General features: G+C 62.2%; 2 protein-coding genes across 14 annotated transcripts in view; one reads left to right on the forward strand and one right to left on the reverse strand.

The window, feature by feature from the left end:
• SLC39A11 (solute carrier family 39 member 11) overlaps window positions 1–23,358 on the forward strand; it is a 153,348-nt gene that overhangs the window by 4,233 nt on the left and 125,757 nt on the right. For 5 of the 12 annotated variants that reach the window (XM_068913862.1, XM_068913856.1, XM_068913863.1 and 2 more), the window contains exons 2-3: window positions 18,128–18,261; window positions 19,315–19,353. In XM_068913862.1, the coding sequence (XP_068769963.1) occupies window positions 18,154–18,261; window positions 19,315–19,353 (147 nt within the window). In that variant the 5' untranslated portion in view covers window positions 18,128–18,153. Of the gene's footprint in view, window positions 1–8,044; window positions 8,247–16,379; window positions 16,555–18,127; window positions 18,262–19,314; window positions 19,354–23,358 lie in introns of those variants that run through there. The other 7 variants (XM_068913854.1, XM_068913861.1, XM_068913860.1 and 4 more) reach the window with 6 other exon arrangements.
• On the reverse strand, window positions 713–8,920 carry SSTR2 (somatostatin receptor 2). 2 transcript variants are annotated; one of them, XM_068913852.1, is made up of 3 exons: window positions 8,832–8,920; window positions 5,476–7,996; window positions 713–3,624 (listed from the first exon to the last, which is right to left on the reverse strand). In XM_068913852.1, exon 2 carries the CDS (start codon window positions 7,912–7,914, stop codon window positions 6,799–6,801), a length of 1,116 nt encoding a protein of 371 aa, XP_068769953.1. In that variant the 5' UTR covers window positions 7,915–7,996; window positions 8,832–8,920; the 3' UTR covers window positions 713–3,624; window positions 5,476–6,798. The 2 variants fall into 2 exon arrangements, with proteins under 2 accessions (XP_068769953.1, XP_068769952.1); XM_068913851.1 differs by lacking the exon at window positions 8,832–8,920 and having other exon boundaries at window positions 5,341–6,796.

Consider the following 23,358-nt stretch of genomic DNA (forward strand, 5'->3'; position numbering starts at 1 on the left):
GCGCTCGGCATCGGCCGTTTAAAAATAATAATAACGCGCCTCTTGCTCGCGGTCCAGCAACACGGCGCTGAACCAAAAAGTGTGTGTGGGGTGGGGGCATAGCTGGGACCCGCTGGTGGAAACGGGAACTCCCCCCCACCACCACCTTTTTGGGTGGCTCCAACTCGAAATATATAATACGCTTTACATCATGTCGGCTGCCGTCGGCCTGCGGAGGCAAAGCAGAATCCGCACGCGCTGGTTTTTGCAGCTCGCAAGATCTTCCCAGGCAGGTATTGACTTTTTTTTTTTGTATCAGCCTTCTCGTAAAGACTCCGTGCGGAGACTCCTGCTCCGGTACGTACCTATATAGTGTGTGTGCACACGCGCGGTTGTACATAACCGTTCCTGTGTGACAGCTGACTCAGCCGGCGGGGACACAGGGCGGCAACGGGCATGGAGATCGCTTTCCTACAAAGGCGCGTTCACAGAGGCGACCCTCGCCTTAGCTACGCGCCGCCCGGCTGCGAGGAAAAGCCTTCGCGGGGCAGAGCTGCAGCGCTCAGCTGGCCGGGGAAGGCGCCCGCTCCGCCGGAGATCCCCGGGAGCGCGCCCCTGGGAGAGGGGCCGCTCACACGGCCAGCTTTGCTGGTAGAGTTTGCTTCCGAATCCTGTAAAACCCCGTTTGTATTGGAAAACAGGCAGGGGGAGGGGGAAAAAAAAATCGTAGCTGTTTTGCAATGAAGGGGTTTATTCACCTGGGAAGGGTTGGTAGCAAAGCTGACCCGTGCAGCTGGTCCGCGCTCCTGCTGGCGGAGCGAGCTGTGCTTTCACAGGTTATAGAGCAGCTGGTTTCTCCACATCTGCAGTAAACATCTGTTTGCTTCCCTGGTAGTGCGCCTCTTCTCTAAAGCATGCGTGCTCATGCACGCACACACGTGTGCGCACGCATTCCCTCTCCCCCCCCCCCCACCCCGTACCCTTTTCACCAGCAGATAAATCTCCGGTGACTGCAATTTACAGGCATTTGTACAGGAAGAGCGGTGGCAGCCTGTGACACCGGAGGAGCTGCTCCATGCTCGCAAGCGTGCTCTCGCTGCGCTGCAGCCCGGCTTCAGCTGGGGCGAGTGAGCCTGCCCAGGCACCCGCTGCGGCAGGTCCCTCTGCGTGCGAGAGCGCAGCCCCTCGCCAGGGACCACGAGCTCCTCGGGGCTACGAGAAGAAAGGCTACTTGAGCCAAGTGCGCAGCGGTGCTCGCATGCGTGTGCGTGGATGTGCTCGGGTTTCTTTTCCGGTAACAACCTCAGATCCCATCTCATATCTGTGCATTGAAAGACTCGGTCCGTGGGGAGCCTCTGGGAAATCTCGCGTTCCTGGGATCAAATCGCTTCCATTGCAATATCCTTTCTAGAAATTACACCTAGAAACCCTGCTGTCTTCCTCCCAAACTCCCCATATGCCAGGGGGAGGGAGGGAGATCAAGCACGTTCTGATCTCTTCGAACCTAGCACAGAGATGCTGTCGCCATCTCGAAAACAGACATTTGGCATTTCAGACAGAGAGTTTCTGCGGTCCCTTTGTACTTGTTCTGCTCCGCTCCTGTCCCCAAGGAGCTATTTGCAGTCGCGCTTCCTCCAGCTGCAATCCATCCAGTTGAGCAGTCGCTGCTGGCACAGACGCGCCCGCACCGCGGTGCCCCCCGTTCCCGCTGCCCCGGGAGCGATCTCGCGCTCTCCGGGTGAGCACGGCACATCCGCACGGACCCTCCTGGGCTGAGACGGCCCCGCGGATGGGGACCAGGGCACATTACTCTCACTAGCAGCAGGACAGACGGGAGGAAGGAGTGACTGATGCGGGGAGGGACTGAGTTTGCGTTGCCCCTTGTCAGGCTCCGTGGTTGGTGCCTTTTCCCCTCCCTGGGGGGAATGCAAGCCTGCCTTCCCCTCGGCTGCTCTCTGGCTCCGACGCAGGCACAGAAAGGCAGAAACCGTGGGGAAGCTCTTTCACCCTCTCCGCACCCCCAGTCGGCTTACCCCTTCCCGTGATAGAGGCCGTTACAGGCAGGAGCCGTCCCTGGGGGAAGGCCTAGCTCCGCAGCCAGACCCTGAGAAACGGCATATTGCAAAGGAGAAGAAAAGAGACGAAAAGCAAAGAAAACGCCCTCCGCTATGTTCCAGTCACAAAGCGTCTTGCACCAGACCCCCACGCGCACCACAGAGCAGGGATGTAGATACAGCGCAGTGCGGGCACAAGCCGTGGGCGCGTGGCGCGGCGCCGGTGAGCGATGGGGGGGGAGTCCCCGACTGCTCGAGCCCCGGCTCGGCGGGGAAGGGCCCGCGCGCCCGGCCGAGGCCGACGCTCCGCTGCCGCCGCGGAGCGTGCCGACCGTCTCTGCAGCGTCAGCGACGCCAAAGCCCCCGGGGGCACGGCCGGTATATACACATATGTACAGACGCCCAGCCCTTCCCTCCCGCTGGCCATGCGGCGGGATCGCCGGGGCGCCCGGGGCTTTGCATCCCTCCTCTCCTTTTGGTCAGGTCCTGGATCTAGGCAGGTTCCCCCAAATCGCGGCTGGGGCCTGTGCTCGCGCGCCGGCGAACGGGGAGGGCTGGCTCTGCAACGCCGGTCCGGGAGCCGCCGGCGCCCCGGGCCGCGCGCGGGGCTGGCAGCAAGGGCAGCGCGCGGCCCCGGGCTGCGTGCCGCTCTCCCGTGGGACGGAGCACGGCGCAGGCCGGCTCGGGGCTCTGACGTGCCCTTTGCTTGCGGCTCGCTGGCGATTCCCTGGGAGCAGCCCGGGGCAGGGTGCGCGGCAGGTGGGGTGCAGCCCTGCTCGGGGGGCGACGGAGGCTCTCCCCGAGCGGTTTGAGATCAGCTCGTGCTCCCCGGGGAGCCAAGCGGGAGCTGCGGCTGTCGGGCCGCGCGTGCAGGCGCCCGCCGGGACGTCCCAGCCTCGCAGGGACCTCCGGAGTCGAAGCCCGCGTGCTGCCGGCGATGGGCTGGGACGCGAGCGCGGTCGCGCGGGAGCAGGCTCGCGAGGGAAGGGACCCCTCCGTGGGGTCTCCGTCCAAGGCTGGGCACAGCCAGGAAAGCCATCCAGGGGCAGAACAGTGCGGCTCGTTAGGAAGGATCGTTATTTTAAGAAAGCTTCGCCCTGCTGTCGCTCCAAGGCTCTCGGCGCCGATGTAGGGGCTGCGGAGATCCGACAGGAACGCTCCGGGTCCAGACGCAGCCGCTCCCCGCCGCTCGGAGCAGGGCTCGGGTACCTAACGCCGGCGGGGAGCTGGCCGTCGCAGCGGCACGGCCCGAGGTGGCCGCGGTCCGGAGCGTGCCGGCGGCTCTGGGTGATGCTCGGCACCGCCGGCTTTCGTGCCCCACTGAGGACGCCCCCGCGCCGGGTCGATTCGGCAGGCGCTTCCCAGGCCGCCTGGGACAGGCCGCGTCTGGCGAGGGTGGTCCGGCACGGCCAGGCCGTGTGCCCGAGCCGCAGCCCGGCCGTGGCCGCGCAAACCAACGGCCCCGTCCCCGTCGCGGGGCGCCTGCGTCTCTGCCCGCCGCCCGGGACGAACGTGGTTCTGCGGCTCCGGCCCTGCGAGGCTTTCCTGGACGCAGCCAACGGGAGGTCCAGCTCCCACGAAAACCAAGCGGCTGAGGAAGAAAACTTTGTTACTCGCAGCAGCCGCCGTGCCGCGGTTCGTTAGCCAGGTTCTCTCTCGCTGTTTCTACTGCGAAGGCCGAGCAGCGGCTGCGGCTCCCCCCCGCCGGCGCGTGTCGCTCCCCTGCCCTGGCCCCGGGGCAGCGGGGGGCCCCGGGAAGCGCCCCGCGGCGCCTCCCCGGCCGCAGCCCCGACGCTCCCATCCCTGGAGCGCCCTGGGCCGCCGGCTGGGCGCGGACGGACCCCCTCGAAAGGCCGACGCGGGGCCCTTCAGAGCCGACCCCCTCGCAGGCGGCAGCTTCGGCTCCGCTTCCGTAGCCCCGAGCTGCCGGGGAGGTCGCTGCCTGCCGGCGTTCGCTAGGACAAGGGCGACCTGGGCTCCCCTACGTGCTTTCTGCGTTTGCACCGTTAAACCTGCGCGTGGAGGAGACCCCCCCCCCTCCCCGGCCCCGGCCGGGGGACTCCCGGTGGGGGGTGGCCTGGCAGCAGGCTCTGCCCCTCGCCCGCGTTGGCGGCAGCGCCGGAGCGGAGCCGGCAGGTCGCTCTGACCCCGCTGCGATTCCCGGGGAGGAAGCGGCACGGCGGGTGGGTGCCGAGGGGGCTGCAAACACCGGCTCCGTCGAGGGGCAGAGGGTTTAACGCGCTTCTTTCGCTGCCCTCCCTCTCTCCCCCCTCCCTGGCACCATCCTCTTTTCTGCACAAATAACTCCTTCACCGCCCACCAAATATTAAATATCTGAAGCCCAGCTGACGCATCGCTGCAGCTCTGACACTGAAGCCTTATCCTAACAGAGGGCTGCCGGCTGCACCAGACCCGGCACTCGCGATCCGATATTTCACTGTAGCGCGACGTGCTCCTCCCGTCCGACCCCCGCAGCATCACTCGGGCAGCCCGCGCTGCTGCCACCGAGCCTCGCTGCCTGTTGCCTTCCCCGAATTAAGGCGGCCGGGGGACGTGCGGCCCCCCGCAGGCACGCGTCGCGCTGAGCAGCAGGGGGAAAGGGTTAAAAGCAGATAAACGCTGACCAAGCTCTGCTTTGCCCTGCAAAACCAGGCGTCCTGTCCCCGGTGCAAAGCGTCCCCCGGTGCCCAAGGGGTGTTTGGTGCCGGAGCTGGCGCCCGGGGGGAGCAGGCGTCGAGGCCGGGACTGCGCCCCTGCAAGCGCGCGATGCCCTGGCGGGGGGCAGGCGCTGCGGAGGCCGGGACGAGCCGCGGCAGCACTCCTCCCGGACGGAGCTGGCGCTCCCGCGGTATCGACCGGAGGCGGCCGGGCTGAGCGCCGCGGGGGCAAACGCTCGCCCGCCCCTCTCCTGCCCCCTCGTTCCCTCGGCGCGGCGGGCCGGCAGCCAGCCAGCGGGATTCCCGCGGGAAGGGGGCGAGGGCAGGCGAGGCCGGACTGCTTTCTCCACCTAAACCACAGCGTTCCCACGCCTCGGCTCTGGAGCAAGAGCCTGGGACCAGAGCCCGTCCTCTGGCACGCAAAGCTCGCCTGGGAAGCCAGGCTTTCCTTCTCCCCTGGGCTTTCCCGTTCGCTCGCGCCGTGCTCGCCGGCGCCCCGGGAGCCGCTGCCTGGGCTCCCGCCCCGGCGCAGCCCGAAACGCGGCGTGGCGCGCCGGCCCGGGCGCCCGTCGCCCCAGCGCGTTCCCGAGCAGCTGAACCCAGCGGGCGCCGGGCGCCCCAGCCCTAATTAACGTGTTTATCCGTCTCACCTGGGGATTTTGGCACGCCGAGGTTTGCTCGGCGTAGGAGGCGGGCTGCGGTGCCGGCGGGCGCCTGGCTCTTCCCGACGCTGCGTGCCGGGAGCCGCCGTGCCCGCGCCGCGCCGCTCGACCCCGCGCCCTTACCTGCAGGAGGTGCACCCACGGGGCCGGAGACGCCCGCGGCGCCTCTTCCCCCCCAGGGATTTCACGGGCTCCTCCTTCAGCTCGCGGTGTCGCCTGCGGAGACCCGACAGCCGTCCCCGCTCGGCTCCGGGCTGCCGGCAGCACCGCGGGCAGGAGCTGTGGGCAGCGCGGGGGGGCCAGGGCCCCGCGGCGGCGGCGCACACCGACCCCCCGGCTGTTTCTCTGCCACTTGAACGCTTCCGAGCGTTTGCCATCCAGGTGGTCATGCCGCGGTGGCTCCTCGGCTGCCGGAAAGCAGCGGTTTGCCGGCGGGCCCGTGAGCAGATGCGGACGGCAGGAGAGGCGGTGGCTGCTCCGGAGAGAAAGAGGGGGACATCCTACATCTGAGGACAAAACCCGTCGGAAGGCGAGGTCGCTGGGGGGGAGGAAGGGGCTCTCCTGCAAGAGGGAACGGCGGGGCTGGCGGAGGCAGAGCGCGGGCGCAGGGGTGGCTGCAGGCTGCCGCGGTGGGAGAGGGCTGGTCCCCTCGGAGGTGATTCCCTCCATCCCGGCGTGCAGCTTCCCCGGGGGCAGGAAAGCCTTCTGGAAACGGATGCAGCCACAGGGAGGCTTCGGGGCCACGACCAAATGACTTATAAGCTGGGCAAAACGTCCCCCTAAACATCCGTGTCTCCTCGGGGAGGATGTGGCTGCAAGAACACGCTCGGGTTGGTGAGGTGGCTTCCATCCGGGGCCGGCCGGCCACCTCGCCGGGCCCCTGCTCTCCAGGGACGCTGAGGCTACGGGGGCTGCCTAGACACCGCGTCTGCCTCTCTGCACCCTCACCCGTGGCCCTGCTCCTCCCGAGGCCGCCCCCAGCCCAGCAAGCTGCCGAGCCTCGCGGGCCGTGTGTGCGTGCGTGCGTGCGTGTGCGCAGAGGCCGTTTCTGGGGCAGAGCATCCCAAGCTGACCTCAGCCCGCAGAGTTACACCAGTGAAACCAGTGGAGTCGCGCCAAGGAGGATTTTGTCCCACAGCTGGCACTTCTTATGCTTAAACGTGCGCCCATCACGTATGGATGTCTACAAGTTGTCTTTGTTTTCCTGGCGAGACAGTTTCTCTTGAGCCATATCCTTGCCAGTGCTTGAAAACCAACCTGCCAGCAGCTCAGAAGCTAGCCCGAGTTTACGACACCCCCCGCCCATCTGATAGCACCACCATCCCCCAAGCTGACCAAGGAAAGACCTGGCACTCCTGCCCTGACTTGGTGTGTGCCATTGCCCTGTTGCAGAGTTGGGAGCAAGTGAGAAGAGGAGCGCAAATGATGGACAACCCTGTTGTCCTCTCAGATGCTCGTCTGCAGGTCACCATTGAGCAGGGTCCTTTGGGTTTCCGTGGTCTCGTTTAGCCTGGATTTGTCCTGCTTGCTGTCACTCCGGTCTGCATCGTCCATACCGCTGACCTTGACCAGGCAGAGGACATTCTGAAAGCTCTTCTTGAAGTTGTCGGACAAGAAGGCATAAAGGATGGGGTTGGCACAGCTGTTGGCGTAACTGAGGACCACGACAAAGTCAAACATGCCCTTGAGGACGGGCGTGGGCACGATCAGGACGGAGACAGAGGAGACGTTGAAGATGTAGAAGGGGAGCCAGCAGAAGATGAAGACAGCGACCACAATGGAGACCATCCTGGTGACTTTCTTCTCGGACTTTTTCCTCTTGGAGGAGCCCACTCTGATCCCAGAGGACTTCACTTTGATAATGATGAACAAGTAGCAAAGGCAGATAATGGTGAGAGGCACCAGGAAACCCAGAATGAAGGCATAGATAATGAAGCCTGTGTACCATGCACCAGACTCCCCCGGCCAGATGATGGTGCAGCTACTCCTGCCATGATTATGCTGCACTCCAGCATAAATCATGATGGGCATGATCACCAAAAGGGAGACACCCCATACGGCCACATTGATCATTTTGGCTGTCCTAGGCCGCCTCCACTTGGCAGATTTAATGGGATGGACAACAGCCAGGTAGCGGTCAACACTCATGACTGTCAGGCAGAAGATACTAGTGAACTGATTGATCCCGTCCACTGTCATGACAATCCTGCAGATGGCTTTGCCAAAGGGCCAGTGTACCAGCGCGACCTGCATAGCCAGGAAGGGCAGGCCTAGCATGAACAGCTCATCTGCAATGGCCAGGTTCAGGATGTAGATGTTGGTGATGGTCTTCATCTTGGCGTAGCGAAGGATGACATATATCACCAGCGTGTTGCCACACAGCCCTATAATGCAGACCACAAAGTAGATGAAGGTGAGGATGGCGTTGCTGGTCAGGTCAAAATGGTGGCCTGTGGCATTCTGTGATGTGTTGGCAAGTGGCTCCACAGAGAAGTTGTCGAATGGGGAAGCTGGGGAGAACCAGAACTCGGTGGCGTTGGGCAGCTCGAATTCCAGATCCATGGCTCTGCTGGTCACTGGGCACACCCGATTCAGAGGAGTCGAGATATCATCTTTCCTTGCTTTGGGGGTGGAAGAGAAAATTCTAGAAGTTGGAGAACAAAACAGAAATGAAGGGATTCCTCAGGGAGCATTTGGCCATCCTGCTGCCAGACTCTGCAGGAGGATCTCCCCGGAGGGGCTGTCCCCAAACCACCTCCCCCATCTCTCTGTCCTCCCCTCCAGAGCCCACGCTGCGCGGAGGAGTCCGCCCCAGCGCAACGCTGCTCCTCCTGACTCTGCTGATGCCGGTGTCCTCACGATTCCTAACGCACAACCGGCAGCACGCATCCCCGGTGAGTTACGGCAGGTGTGACGGACACCGCAGCACTAACCGCACGGGTAAAACCTTTCTTTCACGGAGAGAGCCGACGAGATGCCAGCGCTTCCCTTCCCCGGCCAGAACCTGATCTGGGATGGAAAATCTGAGCCCCGACAAGTTCCCGTGGAAAATGTGCCCGGGGTCAGGAAAAAACCCGTGCTCCGAGATCCAGCCCGCCGGCGCGCTCCCTTCCTTCTCCTTCCAGCTTGGGGACCGCGCTGCTCGCTGCGGCTCCCGGTGCAGCCGGGGGGGCTCCCGGTGCCGCTGCGGCTCCCGGTGCAGCCGGGGGGCTCCCGGTACCGCTGCGGCTCCCCGTGCAGCCGCGGGGCTCCCGGTGCCACCGCGGCTCCCGGTGCCGCCGGGGGCTCCTGGTGCAGCCGGGGGGCTCCCGGTGCCGCCGGGGCGCAGCCGGGGGGGGTGGCGGTCGCCCTCCTCGCGGCGCCCGGGGCTGACACCGGCCCCGCCGCTCTCCGCTCCGCTCCGACCGAGCCGGCGGCGGCGGCTCGGGAAGCGGCTCGGCCGGGCGGTGCCTGCCCCGAGGGGGCCCCGCGCCGCTCACCTGCCCCGCGCTCCCGGTCCGCCGCTCCGCTCCGCTCCGCTCCGCACCGCGCCCGAGCCGTCCGCGGCCGGACCCAGCGCACCGGCTGCGCCCCGCCCCGCGTGGGGCGGCTCCGCGGGGCCGGGGCGGGGACAGCCCTGCCCGCCCGGCGCCCACCCGGCGCGGCCCCGCTGCGCCCACGCCGCCGCCCTGCGCCTGTCCCGCTGCGCGCACCTCGCTGCTGCCGCTGCCGCTGCCCTTCCAGCCCCGAGCAGGGGCCCCGCGGCTCCCGGCGCCGCTCAGCCGGGCCGGGCGCGACCCTCTCCTGCGGGTCCGGCTGGCAGTGTCATCCCAGGCTTTGCGCTTTTGAGCCGAGTCTCTGCCGCTCACGAGGCTGTTGGTGCGCGGTGGAAGGTGCCCAAACCGAGGGACCCAAAGGCACACGCGCTGGAGCTGCCGTGCAGCGGGCAGGGCGGGTTTGGGAGGGGGCACAGAGGAGGCTACGTTCCCAGCAGAGCGCTTTAAAATGCTCTGTTTGGGGTGATGCCTTGGCACCACACGATTCCATCTCCATCTTGTGTCCTGGACAAGGGGACAGGGTGGCAGGAAAGGCCTGCGTGTGGAGGGATCTGCCTCACGCTACACTATTCCAGCAGAAGAGACCCCATGGGGGCCACGTACCTCTCAGCTCCTTCACCTTCCTCGCAGAGCCCTGGCCTCACTGCCCAGGTCCTTCTGCAGAAGCTGGTCCGTGATGTTTTGGTTCCAGTGACGGTGCAAAGCGCTCGGCTCTTGCTGATGTCTCCGAGGTACCTGGGAGAGGGATGGGGCAGGGCAATGGCTGTTTCATGGCGATGCTGGGACCCCACTGGAGCTCGCACTGCGCCAAGAGGTGTCTGCAAACCCCAATGTCTCTTGGGAAGCTGGGAATATCTTGGCCCCAGGAGTCTGCATCTTGCGATCAAAGGAAAGGCAAGGCAGGTCCTTGCTGGCTTGGCACAGCCTGGAAGAGATGGGGATGTGATGCAATGTCTGCAAGGAGCTTTGGGATCTTTGCAGAAAAGGTATGATTTAATGCAATATGGTTGGCTATTGCTGCAGCCTCTCCCTCAGCCATGTTACCCAGTAACAAGGAACTGGAGGAAGAGCAGAAAGAGAGGTTTGGGGACGATAACCTCTGCTCTGGTTTGTTTGAGATGTTGAAAGCAATTAAATAATAGTGATTCCTTCCCCCCCCACCACATCTTTTCATCACTTATCAAAGAGACAATAGAGAGCAGGAAATTAAGAGTGCCTTGGAACAAAGAGGCCAGGAGCTGGGCAGGCGATTACAGCAAGAGGGTCTGGTACAGTCTCGTTTGTGCTTAGACATTCGCTTACCAAGCTGGATCTGAAGACACGGGGTCTTGGGGCACAAGGGAGAATCATTATCAGCCTAATAAATCTTTAGGAGGCTGGAAAAAGCTTCCCCTGGAAGAAATGATGTGGAAATTAATGTATCAGTAGAAGTGTCTAAGGAGGGAGGATAGGGAGGGACGCCGGCTGCTGCTGCCGAGGGCCGTGCCGCAGCCGTGCCGGACACGCTGGCGGACGTGGAGGCAGAGCGGAGGTGTTCGCTCGACACGCCGAGGAGGGAGTGCGCCACGCCAGCCCAGCACAGGAGAGGATTTTGATGCCTCGTGACCGTTTCGCAGTTGCTTTATCTTCTCTCAGCTGGTTTACGTGCCCAGGAGGGACTGTCCTAACCCTGCCCCTCCCCAGGAGAGCGGGAGTGTTTCTGAAGGCCGTGGCCTCAAAGATGCACCGACAGCCATCGCAGCACAGCGCCCTGTGCAGCCTCCTCGAATCTCTCCACCAAAGCAGGTGACGTTGCCGCATCTGCCTGTGCCTCGGTGGCCTCTCTCCGGATGGAAAGTCTTGCTCCCGGCAGCTCGGTGCGCCTGCAGCCACCCGACCCTGGCCTTGGAGCAGTTTTTCCCGGAGCACTGAGGCCTCTTTTTACCCCAGTCTCTCTACATCTTCCACCTCCAGGTCCGGCAGAGCATCCCGGGGTTGTCCCCTTCGCCCCTGCCCCGCGCTGTGCCGGGGAGGCTCTGAGCCACGTCTCCTCGTTGTCGGCGGTGGAGGCAGAGCAGACGCGGTGATCCCAGGGCTCCCTTCGCACCGGCTGGAGGCTTCTCTCTTGGTGTTAGGTGCAGGGGCCAGATTCACTTGCCTCCAGGCTGATCTGATCTCTGTAAAGAAAGCTAATGAAATCACGAGTCGCTCTGTACTGCGGGGCTGATGTGAGCAGATACCCGTCCAGCAAGGAGTGCAACAGGAGCTAGGTGAAACGGGAAGCTGTGCTTGAGCCCTTTTGAAGATATTTTTTATTCTGCTCAGATTTAGGGCTGAATTTCAGCCTTGTGCAGGGTCTGGCCTGTACCTCTGGGTGGTCGCGGTGCCGGAGAGGCACTGGATTGCCCCAGCAGCTGGTTTGGTGCTGGCAGATAAACTCCTCTTTGTCCTTTAGCCTGGGAAGTATCAACCCTGCTGAAAAGCAATTTACTGGCCTGGACTGATATGGGAGAAATGCAGGGCCTCTTGTCATGCAGCTTTGACTATCGATACAGCCCGTGGGAGAGCGGCGTGGGGATTACGTGACCACAAAGCAGCTTTTAAAGTCCTTCCAAGTTTCCTGCCATCCGTTCCCAGCTGTTCTGCAAGGCTCCCCTTAGAAAGCGGCGCTGCTCGACCCATGTCCTGGAAACGAGTGTCGTAAGGAGCTGGGAGACGCTGAGCCGTCGCGTTCGGTTGCCAACGGAGGGATAGGGTAGACTGGCCTTTCTCCCCGATCCGCAGCGGGAAGGGCAGCAAGAGCTCTCTTAGGGCTCGTGCTGGCATTTAGCAGGAACGAAGGAGGCTGTTAGCGCGCGGAGGGTTAGCCGGGCCCTGCTCCAGCACCGCTGGACGGAGGGGCTGTTGCAGGCACGCGTGGGAGCCTGTCAGCGGGGACGAGACCGGCCGGCCGGCCGCCGGGGGTCCCTGCGCGGTCCCCGGCGGCTCAGCCCTGCCCGTTGCTCCCCGCCAGCCCGTCTGCCGGGCTCTGCCCTTACCTCTGTTAATGATTGACTGCAGAAACGGCGGCCCGGCTCTGCTGGGGGAGCAGATCCGGGGGGGGGGGTTACAGCTGCCTCTCCTCCCCTGTCGCCAGGTCCCTGCCCGCGGTGCCCGTGGCGCGGTGGGAAGGACCCGGCTCGCGCGCCTCGCCGCCCTGCCGCGCTGTCCCGCCGCTCGGCCCGCGGGAGGCCAGGGCTAATCCCGGGCTCTGCCCGAGGTTTCCAGCCCCCGGGCTGATAAAGCGGCGGTGTTTCCCGCGCCCCGGCCGCTCGCAGAGCTGCGCCCGGCCGCGGCGCTTCGTCTCTCGTGGGTGCTTCGCGGCGGCGCTGCCTCCCTCCTCTCCCTCCCCATCGCCAGCCAAGAGCCAAGACCTGCTTGGGCGGCTCTGCTGAGCCTGGCTCAATTACACCAATGCCAGCCGCGGGGGAGGCTTCGCTTTCTGCTAATTAGCCAAAGAAACAGGCCTGGACCATCTCCCCGCCACCCCGGGGCAGGGCAAAACCAGGCTTAAGCCCTGGGGCAGGGCAAAACCAGGCTTATTCTTTTGGGACAACATGATCTAATCAGGTAGCGTCTGCGGAGGTGATTAGCTGGGGGGGAAGGGGGCTCTGGCAGATTTACCTGCTCTGACTGAGGGCGCAGGGAGCATCGGCGGCGGCTCGGCGCCGGCTGCAGCCCGGCGCGCTGGAGGCGCCTCCAGCCCGGCCCTGCGCCCTGCCGCCGGCTCCTGCCGGGCCCCCTGCAGACGGCTCCTTCCTCGCTCGCTCACGGCTCGCCCACGCTCGCGCCGCCGCCGTTATTTCACTCCATAATGAGTTTATTGATCGCTGCCAGGGGAGCGGGGACTGGGCTGGGGTGAGAGATGCTGCGTGCATCAGCTGTGAATTGCAGCAATAGCCCCCGGACTCTAACGAGCCTTCGCAGCCGCGGACTGAAATCTCTGCTCTATCCTGTCTCTCCTCGCTGTGACTCCTGCTCGCGGTACGTTTTGAAGAGTTGCGCGTTGAATTGGGGCTTGATGCTACATTTGGCATCAAGGCTTCTCGCAGCAGCTCCAAACCCGAGGGTTCGTTGCACCGTGTGCTGACCTAGCGGTGGTGCGCGACCTGCCTGGGCTCCCCCGGCTGTGCTCCGGGTCCTTCACGCCTCTCGCAGCCCGCCTGGAGCCGTCCCGTTGCGCGGCGAGCGCTGGGCGACGCGAGGCTGCCGGCTCCGCCAGGGCGAGCGGCAGCGGCCCGCCGAGCTGCCCGGAGGTGCGCGTCCCCGCCGGCTCGGCCGCAGCCTCCGTGCCGCTCCAGGCTGCCGCCATCCGTCTCCTCGGCCCGGATGAGCTGGCGGTGGGAACCGCCCGGAGGCAGCCCCGGCCCGGGAGCGATGCGGCGTGCCTCGCGCGTCCGGGGACCTCCTCGCAAAGCCTCTCAGCCTGCGGACGCCGCCGGGATGGGCTGCGTCGGGGTGCGTCACTCGGCACCTCGCGCCGGCCGCCGTCACCCGAGGCCGCTGCGAACGCAGCCAGCGAGCTCCGTTCGGCAGCGCCAAGGGACGCGGGCTCCGGCTCGCCGCGGCCCCGCGGCTCCCCTGGCCCCGCTGACCCTCCGTCAGCGTTTTGCACGGCGCGTGCCGTGATGAAAGATATCGCGCAGGAATTTGGGCCCCTTCTGCTGTTTTAAAAGACGTTTTACTGGGGCTCCTGCCAACGGGCGGCTCTGCCCGCGGCGGGACGGGGCGGTCTGCTGCCGCAGGCGCGGGCCGTGCCTCAGCTCCCCGGCCCTTCGCTGCGGCTGCCTCTCCCCGCCAGACACGCGCTTTAGGCATCACGGAGCAAGAAGAGTATTTCCTGTCCCTTCGCCCTGCTAGGGCTGCTGCTGGAGGCGGTCACAGTCCTCGGGGCGCTCACGCAGGACAGACCGGGCTCGTGCCCTGCCTCGGTTGGGGACAGACCCGCGTGGCCGTCCCAGCGTCTCTGGTGCCCCTCGCTGGGAAGGGGCTGGGCGGGATCTCGTCCCGTTTGCTCAGCGGGGAGGACGGGGAGGACCGCGCAGCCGCCGCGCGGACGAGCGCCTGGTGCAGCCTGGGCACCGTGGGGAAGGTGACGCAAAGGTGGCCGTGCATGCAGAAGTGACACCGGGGAAGGGGGGGGGTGAGCTGGCTTTGCTGGTGCTGCTGCCCGGAGCTTCGCTGTCCTTACAGGGCTGGACTCCCCGCGCTGCTCGTTGCCCTGTCGGAGCCGGGAAACCCGAGCGGCAGCTCCGTTTGCTCTGTCCCCGGGTGTCTCCCAGCTGGCACCTCGGACTGCATCTGCCTTGTTAAAGGAGCTAATGAAGGATGCAGGCAATTAGAGGGGAAAATTGATTAAAACCTAAATCAGGGAGGTTGCAAATGGCCTTGACCTTTTCCAGCTGTGGCGGGGGATGCTCATCAGAGGCTGTTCAAAGACAAACGCTTTAATAAAGAAGGGTGATGCTGCAGAAGGGCTGAACTCATCCGCCTGCCACCTGCTTGCACCCTCTGGAGCAGCAGGAGCGAGACCCCCGGCAAGAGCAGAGCCGGGCCTGGCCGGACCCCCTCCCTCCTGTCGCGCTCACCTAGACCCCTCTGCCCGCCGGAGAGCCGGAGCGTGCGCCCTGCTGCAGGCGCTGCCCGCCGACGGGCAGGAATCGTGCCGGGAGGTGCCCAGCGCCCGTCTCGGCTGCCCGCTTCGCTCTTGCCCCTGCCCGCCGGACATCTCTTCCTCTGGTTTACCAGCGTCATAGCCCACAGGGCCTGAAAGCGCTGGCAAAGGTGAAAATAAACTGTTTTCATAGACGCAGGGATGTTGAAACCACGCTGGGTTTTGCCTCGGCAGGAAGAGGCCGTGGCCGGTGCCAAGCACCTCCGCGGGCACAGGCGTCTCCCCTGCGCTGGCGGGTCCTCGAGCGCGGCCCGCGTTCACCTCGCTGCCTGGCCTTGGCCGCTCGGCTTTGGATGGAGGCAGCGCAGGTGACGAAGCTGGGCCGGGACCGGTTTGCACGGGGTGGCGCAGCCGCTGCCGGGAGCCCGGTGGGGCGTGCGCCCGGGATCGCCGGAGCGCCGAGCTGCCGCGGTGCCGTCCCGCCTGTGCCCCGAGCAGGGCGCCGGGGCTCTGGGAATGCCCAGGGAGCAGCCGCCGCGCTGCCCAGGCAGCATCCAGCCTTTGTTTCTGCAGACTTTGGTTAATCTTGGCTTCTCTGTCTTTAAAACTCCTTGTCCGTCCCAGCTGCCGTGCCCGGTCCTGCCACCGCAGGCTCCGCAGGGCCGCGGGCTGTTCGTGCCGGAGCCGCCTGGCTGCCTCTGCCTGTGAGGTTGTGGCTTCCCCAGGCCGGCGCCGGACGTGCGGCATGTCCAGGGGGTGTCACCCTGCTGCGATGCAGAGGGTGCTCCGTGCATGGGACATGCCATGTGCCGTGTCTAGTGGGGTGTCACCCTGCAGCGATGCGGAGGGTGCTCCGTGCAAGGGACATGCCCTGCACCGTGCCCGGTGGGGTGTCACCCTGCAGCGATGCGGAGGGTGCTCCGTGCAAGGGACATGCCCTGCACCGTGCCTGGCGGGGTGTCACCCTGCAGCGATGCGGAGGGTGCTCCGTGCAAGGGACATGCCCTGCACCGTGCCCGGTGGGGTGTCACCCTGCAGCGATGCGGAGGGTGCTCCGTGCAAGGGACATGCCCTGCACCGTGCCCGGTGGGGTGTCACCCTGCAGCGATGCGGAGGGTGCTCCGTGCAAGGGACATGCCCTGCACCGTGCCCGGTGGGGTGTCACCCTGCAGCGATGCGGAGGGTGCTCCGTGCAAGGGACATGCCCTGCACCGTGCCCGGTGGGGTGTCACCCTGCAGCGATGCGGAGGGTGCTCCGTGCAAGGGACATGCCCTGCACCGTGCCCGGTGGGGTGTCACCCTGCAGCGATGCGGAGGGTGCTCCGTGCAAGGGACATGCCCTGCACCGTGCCTGGCGGGGTGTCACCCTGCAGCGATGCGGAGGGTGCTCCGTGCAAGGGACATGCCCTGCACCGTGCCCGGTGGGGTGTCACCCTGCAGCGATGCGGAGGGTGCTCCGTGCAAGGGACATGCCCTGCACCGTGCCCGGTGGGGTGTCACCCTGCAGCGATGCGGAGGGTGCTCCGTGCAAGGGACATGCCCTGCACCGTGCCCGGTGGGGTGTCACCCTGCAGCGATGCGGAGGGTGCTCCGTGCAAGGGACATGCCCTGCACCGTGCCTGGCGGGGTGTCACCCTGCAGCGATGCGGAGGGTGCTCCGTGCAAGGGACATGCCCTGCACCGTGTCCGAGGGACGCCGTGCTAGCCTCCCCCGGCAGCAACCTTGCCGCGCCCGCCCGCACCCTCGCCCTCACCAGCGCCCGCCCGCGCCGCTCTGCAGCCGCCAGGCCCGCCCGAAACGCAGAGCCGAGGGCGGCCCGCCCCCGCCGCGCCGCCATTGGCCGAGGCGGCGGGGTGGGCGGGGCGGCGGCGGCGACACGTGTGGCGGCACCAGGAAGTGGCGGCGGGGCCGCGGCCGGGAGCGCCGGGTGGGTGAGCGGGGCCGCGGCGGCCGGTTCCGGCGTCCCGCGGAGCTCCGGGCCCCGGCGGGCTCGGGGGCGCTGCGAGCTGCGGGACCGGGGCCTGCGCTGCCGGGTCGGGGCCGGGCTGGGGGGTGTCGGGGGCCCGGTCAGGAGGTTGGGGAGGGGTCGCGGTGCCCGGGACGGGCGGACACCCCCCGTTTGGAGGCCGTGGGGGCCCGGTTTGGGGGCTGGGTGCCTGAGAAGGGGTGTTTGGGGGCCCCAGGGGGGTCCTGGGGGCTCGTTTTGGGGGCTGAGGGGCCGGTTTGGGGCCTGGGAAGCTCGGTTTGCGGGCTCGGGGGGCTGCTTTGGGGCCTGGGGGGCTCATTTGGGGGGCTGAGGAGCCTGTTTGGGGGCTGGGGGTTCGTTTTAGGGACTTGGGGGGAGGGTCTGGGGTGCTGCAGGGCTGGTTTGGGGCCGGGGGGGGTGTGGGGTGTTGGCTCACACCTGTTTGGAGGCTGTGGGGTCCCTGTTTGGGGGTTGAGTGCCTGGGGTGGGGGATTTGGGGGTCCTCTTTGGGGCCTGGGAGAGGTCCTGGAGCTTGGGGCCTCCCCCTCTTCTTGGGGTGGCTTAGGGGGTCTCCCCTGGTGCTCCCCCCTAGTCTGACTGCTGTGCGGGGATGCCAGCTAGAGCCTGGTGCTGGGCATGGCCTGGGGGTGCCGTCCTGGAGACCCTCCTCCAAAAGCCTTTGAACTTTGGGGAGGAGTGAGGGATACGTATATGTATTTATAAATATATATTCTTATATGGGTGTGTGTATTTTCTTAGAAAGCTTACTTGTTATGGGGTAGTGCTGCTGCCTGAGCTGTTTCACGGTGTAGGGAGACCAGTGTGCTCAGGCCCTTGTCTCCTGGCTGTCGACGGGTCCCGAGTTACAGCTCTTGGGCTGTGTTAAGCTGTCCTGCCCAGGACTCCTTCCCCTTTTGCTTCGTACTGGGGTATCTGTAGATCAGCAGCGTAGCGAGCCCAGTGCTGCGAGGGTGTTTGCCTTCAGCACAAGTAAAACTGGTTTTCAGGAAAAATCAGTGGGATGTGATACGTGTGCCTGGGAACTGTGCAGGGGAGGTGGACCGAGGTGTCCTTTTGCTCAGGGAGGTGCAAGTGTGACTCCTCTGCGTTTCTCCTTCTGCTTTCTGGGGTGCCAGTGAGATAGCACTCTAAAAGAAATGGTGGGACAAGCTGTGTGTAGCAAGCAGGCTCGTCTGCATCTTGCATGGGAGCTGGACTGATGCTTGCTCCAAGCAAAACACTCCTGGAGCTTGGGAGAGACTCCAGCAGACGGAGAACGTTATTCTTCCTGTCGATGGAGCTGCTCCGCCCTGGTGACAACTCGTGGTCCTGAGCCCATGAAATCAGCCGGGGGTTGAGCAGTGGGTGCCGACGTGCTCTTGGTCGGTCCTGCTCTTCTGGGCTTAGACGGGTGGTGCAGGGAGCACGGTTAAACCACCTCCATCCCCTTGGGTAAGGAAGGGTGTTTGCCAGGAGTGCTGGGTGTTCCCAGCACCCAGAGGAGCAGTGGGGGTTCAGCATGCCTGGGCTGACCCCCCCCCCCCCAAATGACTAGGGAGCAATAGATGGGTTTATTTGTGTCTTTTCAAACACTGCAAGTTTCTCCTAGTGCTTCTCCTGATAGACCTTGTCTCTCCTAGGTTGCTGGTGCCTGCGTGTGGTCAGCATGATCCCAGGTCATGGGCCGGTGATCCAGGCGGTGCTAGGGACGTGTCTCACCTGGGGCCTGACAGCAGCTGGCTCAGCGCTGGTGTTTGTGTTTTCCAGTGGCCAGGTGGGTGCCGGGATCGTTTGTTCTTTCTTCTGGGTGGTGAGCAGGATGTGGGGAAAAGGGCTGAGCTTTACTTCTCGTCTTTGGGCTTGGCTGCCTGCTCCAAAGCATGAGAGACCTTAATTTGGCCCTGAGAGTTTCTCATGCCTGAGGAGGAAAGAACCCAGAGTAATTATCTTGTATGTCAGAACAAAAGAGGAGAACTAAATCAAGTTCCTAACCCGAAGCTGTAGTATGTGGTGCAGTAAACCATGCTGCTGTTATAATACTTGAAAAGAGTGACAGAATCCATGAGGGACACTGAGAGTTGTCAGTCACGTGTGGCTCAAAAAGCTTGGTAGATGCTGACTTAAAAATTCATCTTTGGTGTAGCGCAACAGGGCAGAGTTGCAGGCTGGTATGTGTGTTTAGAGCAGCAGGCTCTCTTCCTTGTAGCCTATTTTTACTTCCACTTCTCTAGTGTGGATCTAGGTCAATCCATGCTCTGGGTTGAGCCAGGCAAGGTTTTGATTTGTAAGTTATCTTGCATTCCAAAATTAGAGGCCCACATTGCTGTTATGTGCAAAATTGTCCTGATGCATTTATTATTTATGTCTCTCTCTTTTGATGATTTATGCAGGAGTTTTTTGCAAAGTGAGATTCCCTTTGCAGTAGTGTGTTGACTTTCCCTCCTGGGGGAGGGCAGTGTGTTAAAGAAGTAACAGTGAAAAACTGTGATGGGAATGAAGCAGGCAGGATATGTGTTGGGTTACTGAAAGCCTAATGGGGGTGTGAGTCAGGACACTCCAGTTTCCCACCTCACTGTAGGCTCTCTGTGATGGTGGAGTAGCATCTCTGCACGAGGAGCGTGGTGGCACGACTCTGTCTCTTGAAGCATGGCATGTCTTGCCTCAAAGCACAGCAATCACTTGGATTGCAGTAATGGGGAGAAGAAAGTTATCCTGCTGTGATACCAAAGGAAGTGACTTCCCTTTATGCTGCCGAGTGGCATGGTTGCAACTCTGCTTGTTTTGCAATAGGTAAATGATGTGTTTTCTGTTACTTTTTTTTTTCCAGAGGCGGATCCTCGATGGAAGCTTAGGCTTTGCTGCGGGGGTGAGTACAGCATCCTTTTTCTACTAATCATCTCTGCATGTGTCTTCCTGCTGACATCTCCTCAGAAGCCCCTCCATGCTTCGTTTGGTTGCCCACTTGCATTAGTGTTTCATGTATAATTGTCTGAGGTGCGTTTATGTTGCATGAGGCAGTGGAGGAATGTGCTGCAGTCTTGGTCACGTCCTGTCACGTCTCAGTGCCTCCTTGGTGAGGGTGGAGGTGGTGCGAGATGGAGTCACGTGGATGTCAACCTGCCAGAGCTGGATTTTGTTCTCAAGTTGAACTATTCTCATTTCCTTGGACTTTTGAATCATTCCTCTTGGAGCATTTGTGTGCGATTAAGATGGGCAGAAGAGCCCTTGCCCTGGAGGCTAATGCACATAGCTCACTTGATGCTTCTTGCTCTCCTGCAAAGCTTGGATGCTTTAAACTGTTAGAAGGAGGGGGAACAAAGACACTGGGGCTCTAAATCAAGGGCGTAGAGTAAACCTAATGCTTGTTACATCTTTCTCTAAAGAAGTGAAACTGTGTGGCGTGAGTTGTGGTTTGACATTGTGATGGGGCTTGTGAATGTAGAACCTCCCCTACTGCCCGAACTCCAGGGAATCTGTGAGCAAGTGGAGTCTCATTCAGAGTCAGTGTGTCACATTTATTTTTCTTCAGGTGCTTGAGCGTATCTGAGCAGCTGGATGGTCGGGGAGAATAGTCTCTGGCTGTCAGAGCCTGGTGGAAGGCACTGTTCTCTTCCCCTGCAGCGTTGACGTGTCTTGGTGACCTGCCTGCGTGCAGCCTTGCTGAAATACCAGTGCCAAACTTGTCAACATGTGATGGCTTTAAGAGGGTGAATGCTCCCTGGTAAAAAGCCCTGAGGGAGGAGGAGTTTTTTTCTTGTTTGTTTTGTTTTTGGCTTTGCTGTGTACTGATACAAGGAAGGAGCTGAGATGTGCTGTGCTCCAGGACGCTTCCTGTGGGAGTTAGCCACAAAGAGGGATTTCTGGAGTAGCTTGGCAGAGGGTGCTTGGCCTTCCCCTGTGTGCCAGGTCTGCTGTGCGTGCTGTGCAATCCCTTGTTGACCGAGCAGAGGGTGGAGGGCGTTCTGGCATGACTTCCCGGCCCTGCGGTGTGTCCCTCTGCACCACACCTCCCCGGCGTTTCTGTGGCAGGTGTGTCTGGACGCCAAGGGAAGGGCTCTGCCAGGTCCCGCTCGCTGTGTGTCCTGGTTGTGTAATCGGCACCTGGAGCATGGAAAACGCTGCCAGGCTGCAAGATGAACCAAAAGCCTGTTTGTTTGGCAGCACGGGTGATCTGTCCTGCAGTGTTTAGTAACTCTGCTGATGCCAAAAGTGTGTGTGGAGCTGGACTCCTTGCCCTGTGCATCTCCCCATATGCTGGAACACCTTTGATCGGGGCAAAGCCTGAATGTTTGGAGACCGGAAGACCATAGGTCTTTTGCTCTTCCAAGAGCCTGAAGCAAAACCAACTGTATTAAGCAAGAGTCTGCTTTAGTGAGTAAGGTAAAACACAGTTTGCTTCCAAGCAAGTTCTTCTGGAGCGCGTCTGTGACCTGCTAATGATGTGACTAGTTCAGTTCATCTCTTGTAACAGATTCTCAGGTTGTTTTTATAAATGAAACATTTGTGTTTTGAATTGTCTAGTCCAGAACTTTCCTCTGCTGTTTTATTTCCATGCTGTTTTCCTTCAGAAGACACACCTGGGTCTGGGACCAACCCTCATCCCTTACAAGCCCCGCAGAGTTGCTTCTGTGAAGAGTGTGATGTTGGGGAGATGCTGCCGGGGCAGCACGAGCTGAGCTGTCCCCCTTCCCCGCACCCACGTGGTGGCATCGCTGTCCCACCGCGGCAGGCGCGTCCATCTCACTGGTGGGGAGGGGAGTACCTCTGCATGGGACGTGAGCTTGGCACTGTGGGGCTTCTGCGCTAGCCAAGGGCTGGCTCGGGAGCTGCTGCTCGCAAGCCGCCCTGCGGTGACAGGCCTGCCCCAGGCCCTCTTGGTTGCAGCCTTCTCCAAACACCTGTGTCTGCCCAGCCAGGAGGCCTGAGGCCTCCTCAAATGGTGGAGGTGTAGCTCAGGTGTTAAGGCAGAAGTCGTATAAACCCCTTTTTTGCCCAGCTTCCTTGGATTTATATTATATTCAGAACAGGAAAGGGGAAGCTTTCTAAGGTTGCTTCACTGCCTGGAAAGGAACGCCAGCAAGGAAATCCTATGGGTGACAGGGTCCTGCTGGTAGCACGTGCTTCTACAAAAACTGCCCACAAAGCTCCACTTTGAAAAGTTCTAGGTAGTGTTTACAGACCTGAGCTGCTGAAGTAGGTGCTGGTTACGGCAAGCTGCTCTGTGCAGCCGTGCTCTGATGCTGAGAGGCCAGGACCAGCTCCTTTAGAGGAAGATGCCAGGGAGATCCAGGCATCTCTCCGCGTGGATTGAGGGGGATCGTACCTCTGTTGCTGCATGGGTCAACGCAATTGCTAGGAGCAGGTCTGTGCTCAGTGTTTAGGTAGTGCTGGTAGCAGTGACATGGCAAAAGCATCAGAAGTTAGAATTTTATCTTTCTTTTAGCTAGATCTGTTCTGCATGCGCCCATAGCTCCCTGGCCCTTGTTTGACAGGGGACTGAAACACCTTCTTCCGAAGGCTGCTCTCAACCCTGCACCTTTAAAACTTCCTCTGTGCAGCTGCATGTTGTTGAACATGGGTATGTTGGTCGGTGCCCCAGATAATGCACCTGAATCTCAGCATTGATTTTTCTCTTTCCGGCTGGGCAGTGTTGCAATGACTTGACTGGCAGCCCGGCGGCTGCCTCTGGGGGAGCAGGAGACAGGCCTGATGGGTGAGGAGCCCTTCGGGACGAGCTCTGGCCTTGCAGGGGGAGGAAACAGTGCCGGTGTGGTGTTGTGTGGCTGCTGGTTCTGCTGCTGGGGAGCCCTCGATGAGGGGAAGACGCAGGTGGGGAGCGAGGGAGGACAGAGCAGAGCGTGGCTCACAGCGCGGAGGTCCTGCGTGCCAGCAAGGGGCACAGTGAGTCCTCTCCTGACTCCAGTATTGCCATGTCCCTACCTAGTCCTTACCTGCAAGGGTTTAATAATGCCTGAGGCATTTTCTGGAGGCAGGAAAACTGCTAGTGACTTGTGTGCTCGGTGGCTTTGCAGAGAGCTGGTGAAGAAGCCGGAACTGAAATAGTTTTCTGCTCCGGCCTTTGAGAGCAGGGCCTTTCTGGGGAAGGGCTTGTGGCCAAGCTTCATAGCTCCCTACGTGCTTGTGGGAAGGGGGACGGGATGGGGGGACAAGAAACTGGGGCTAAGCGCGCCTCAAGCATATGGTTGACCATGCCAAAGATGCAAGCACTGGTTATGGGGCAGACCTGTGCTACCCGGGTCTCCCCATGGGCCGACCCCTTTGGGTGGCTCTGAGGAATGTGTGACAGGCTGTGCCACCATCTAGCCACGAGCCCGACGGGACCTGCTGGGCAGCGAAACCCTCCCGGCCAGCAGACGAGGCCGCGCAGCTGGAGGAGCTCCGGCTGGCTGGGATGAGAGGCCGCTTGGTGCTCCTGCCTCCTCCGGGCTCGCGTGGTGGGGCCGAGGTCAGGTATGACTGCAGGAACGACACAGGCTCTTTGTACGTGTTGGCAGGCTTTCCTCCGATAGAAGAGAAAACAGGATGTGGAGCAGCCTGTTTTGAAAGCTGTTTGTACTATTTTCACTCTTTTTCCTCCCTGTAGAAAGTGTTTCTTCAGACTGCCCTTGCTGTGATATTGCTCTCATCATGGACTGCTCCGTTGCCGTAAGGATTTTTCTGTCTGAAACACTGCATTGTCTTTTATGTAAATCTTGGGCAAATACGTACAAATATGTATTCTGCAAACACTGGAATAGACAGAGGCAAAACTTGACTACTTCTCCTCTTTATCTGTAATATCAGTTCTTTGAAATCTGATCTGCTATATTTAAACTCCCCTTTTGTTCTGTCAGGGCTAGCAACCCTCCTT

Source organism: Struthio camelus, chromosome 19 (genome assembly GCF_040807025.1).
Source record: "Struthio camelus isolate bStrCam1 chromosome 19, bStrCam1.hap1, whole genome shotgun sequence".
NCBI classification, from domain to species: Eukaryota; Metazoa; Chordata; class Aves; order Struthioniformes; family Struthionidae; genus Struthio; species Struthio camelus.

Coding starts and splice junctions, on each gene's coding strand:
- SSTR2 (XM_068913851.1), bottom strand. CDS start 6,021: ATGGAGGGAATCACCTCCGAGGGGACCAGCCCTCTCCCACCGCGGCAG. Junction 3,625..5,340: donor CGGCGTGCCAAAATCCCCAG/GTGAGACGGATA, acceptor TTTCTTCCTCAG/CCGCTTGGTTTTCGTGGGAG.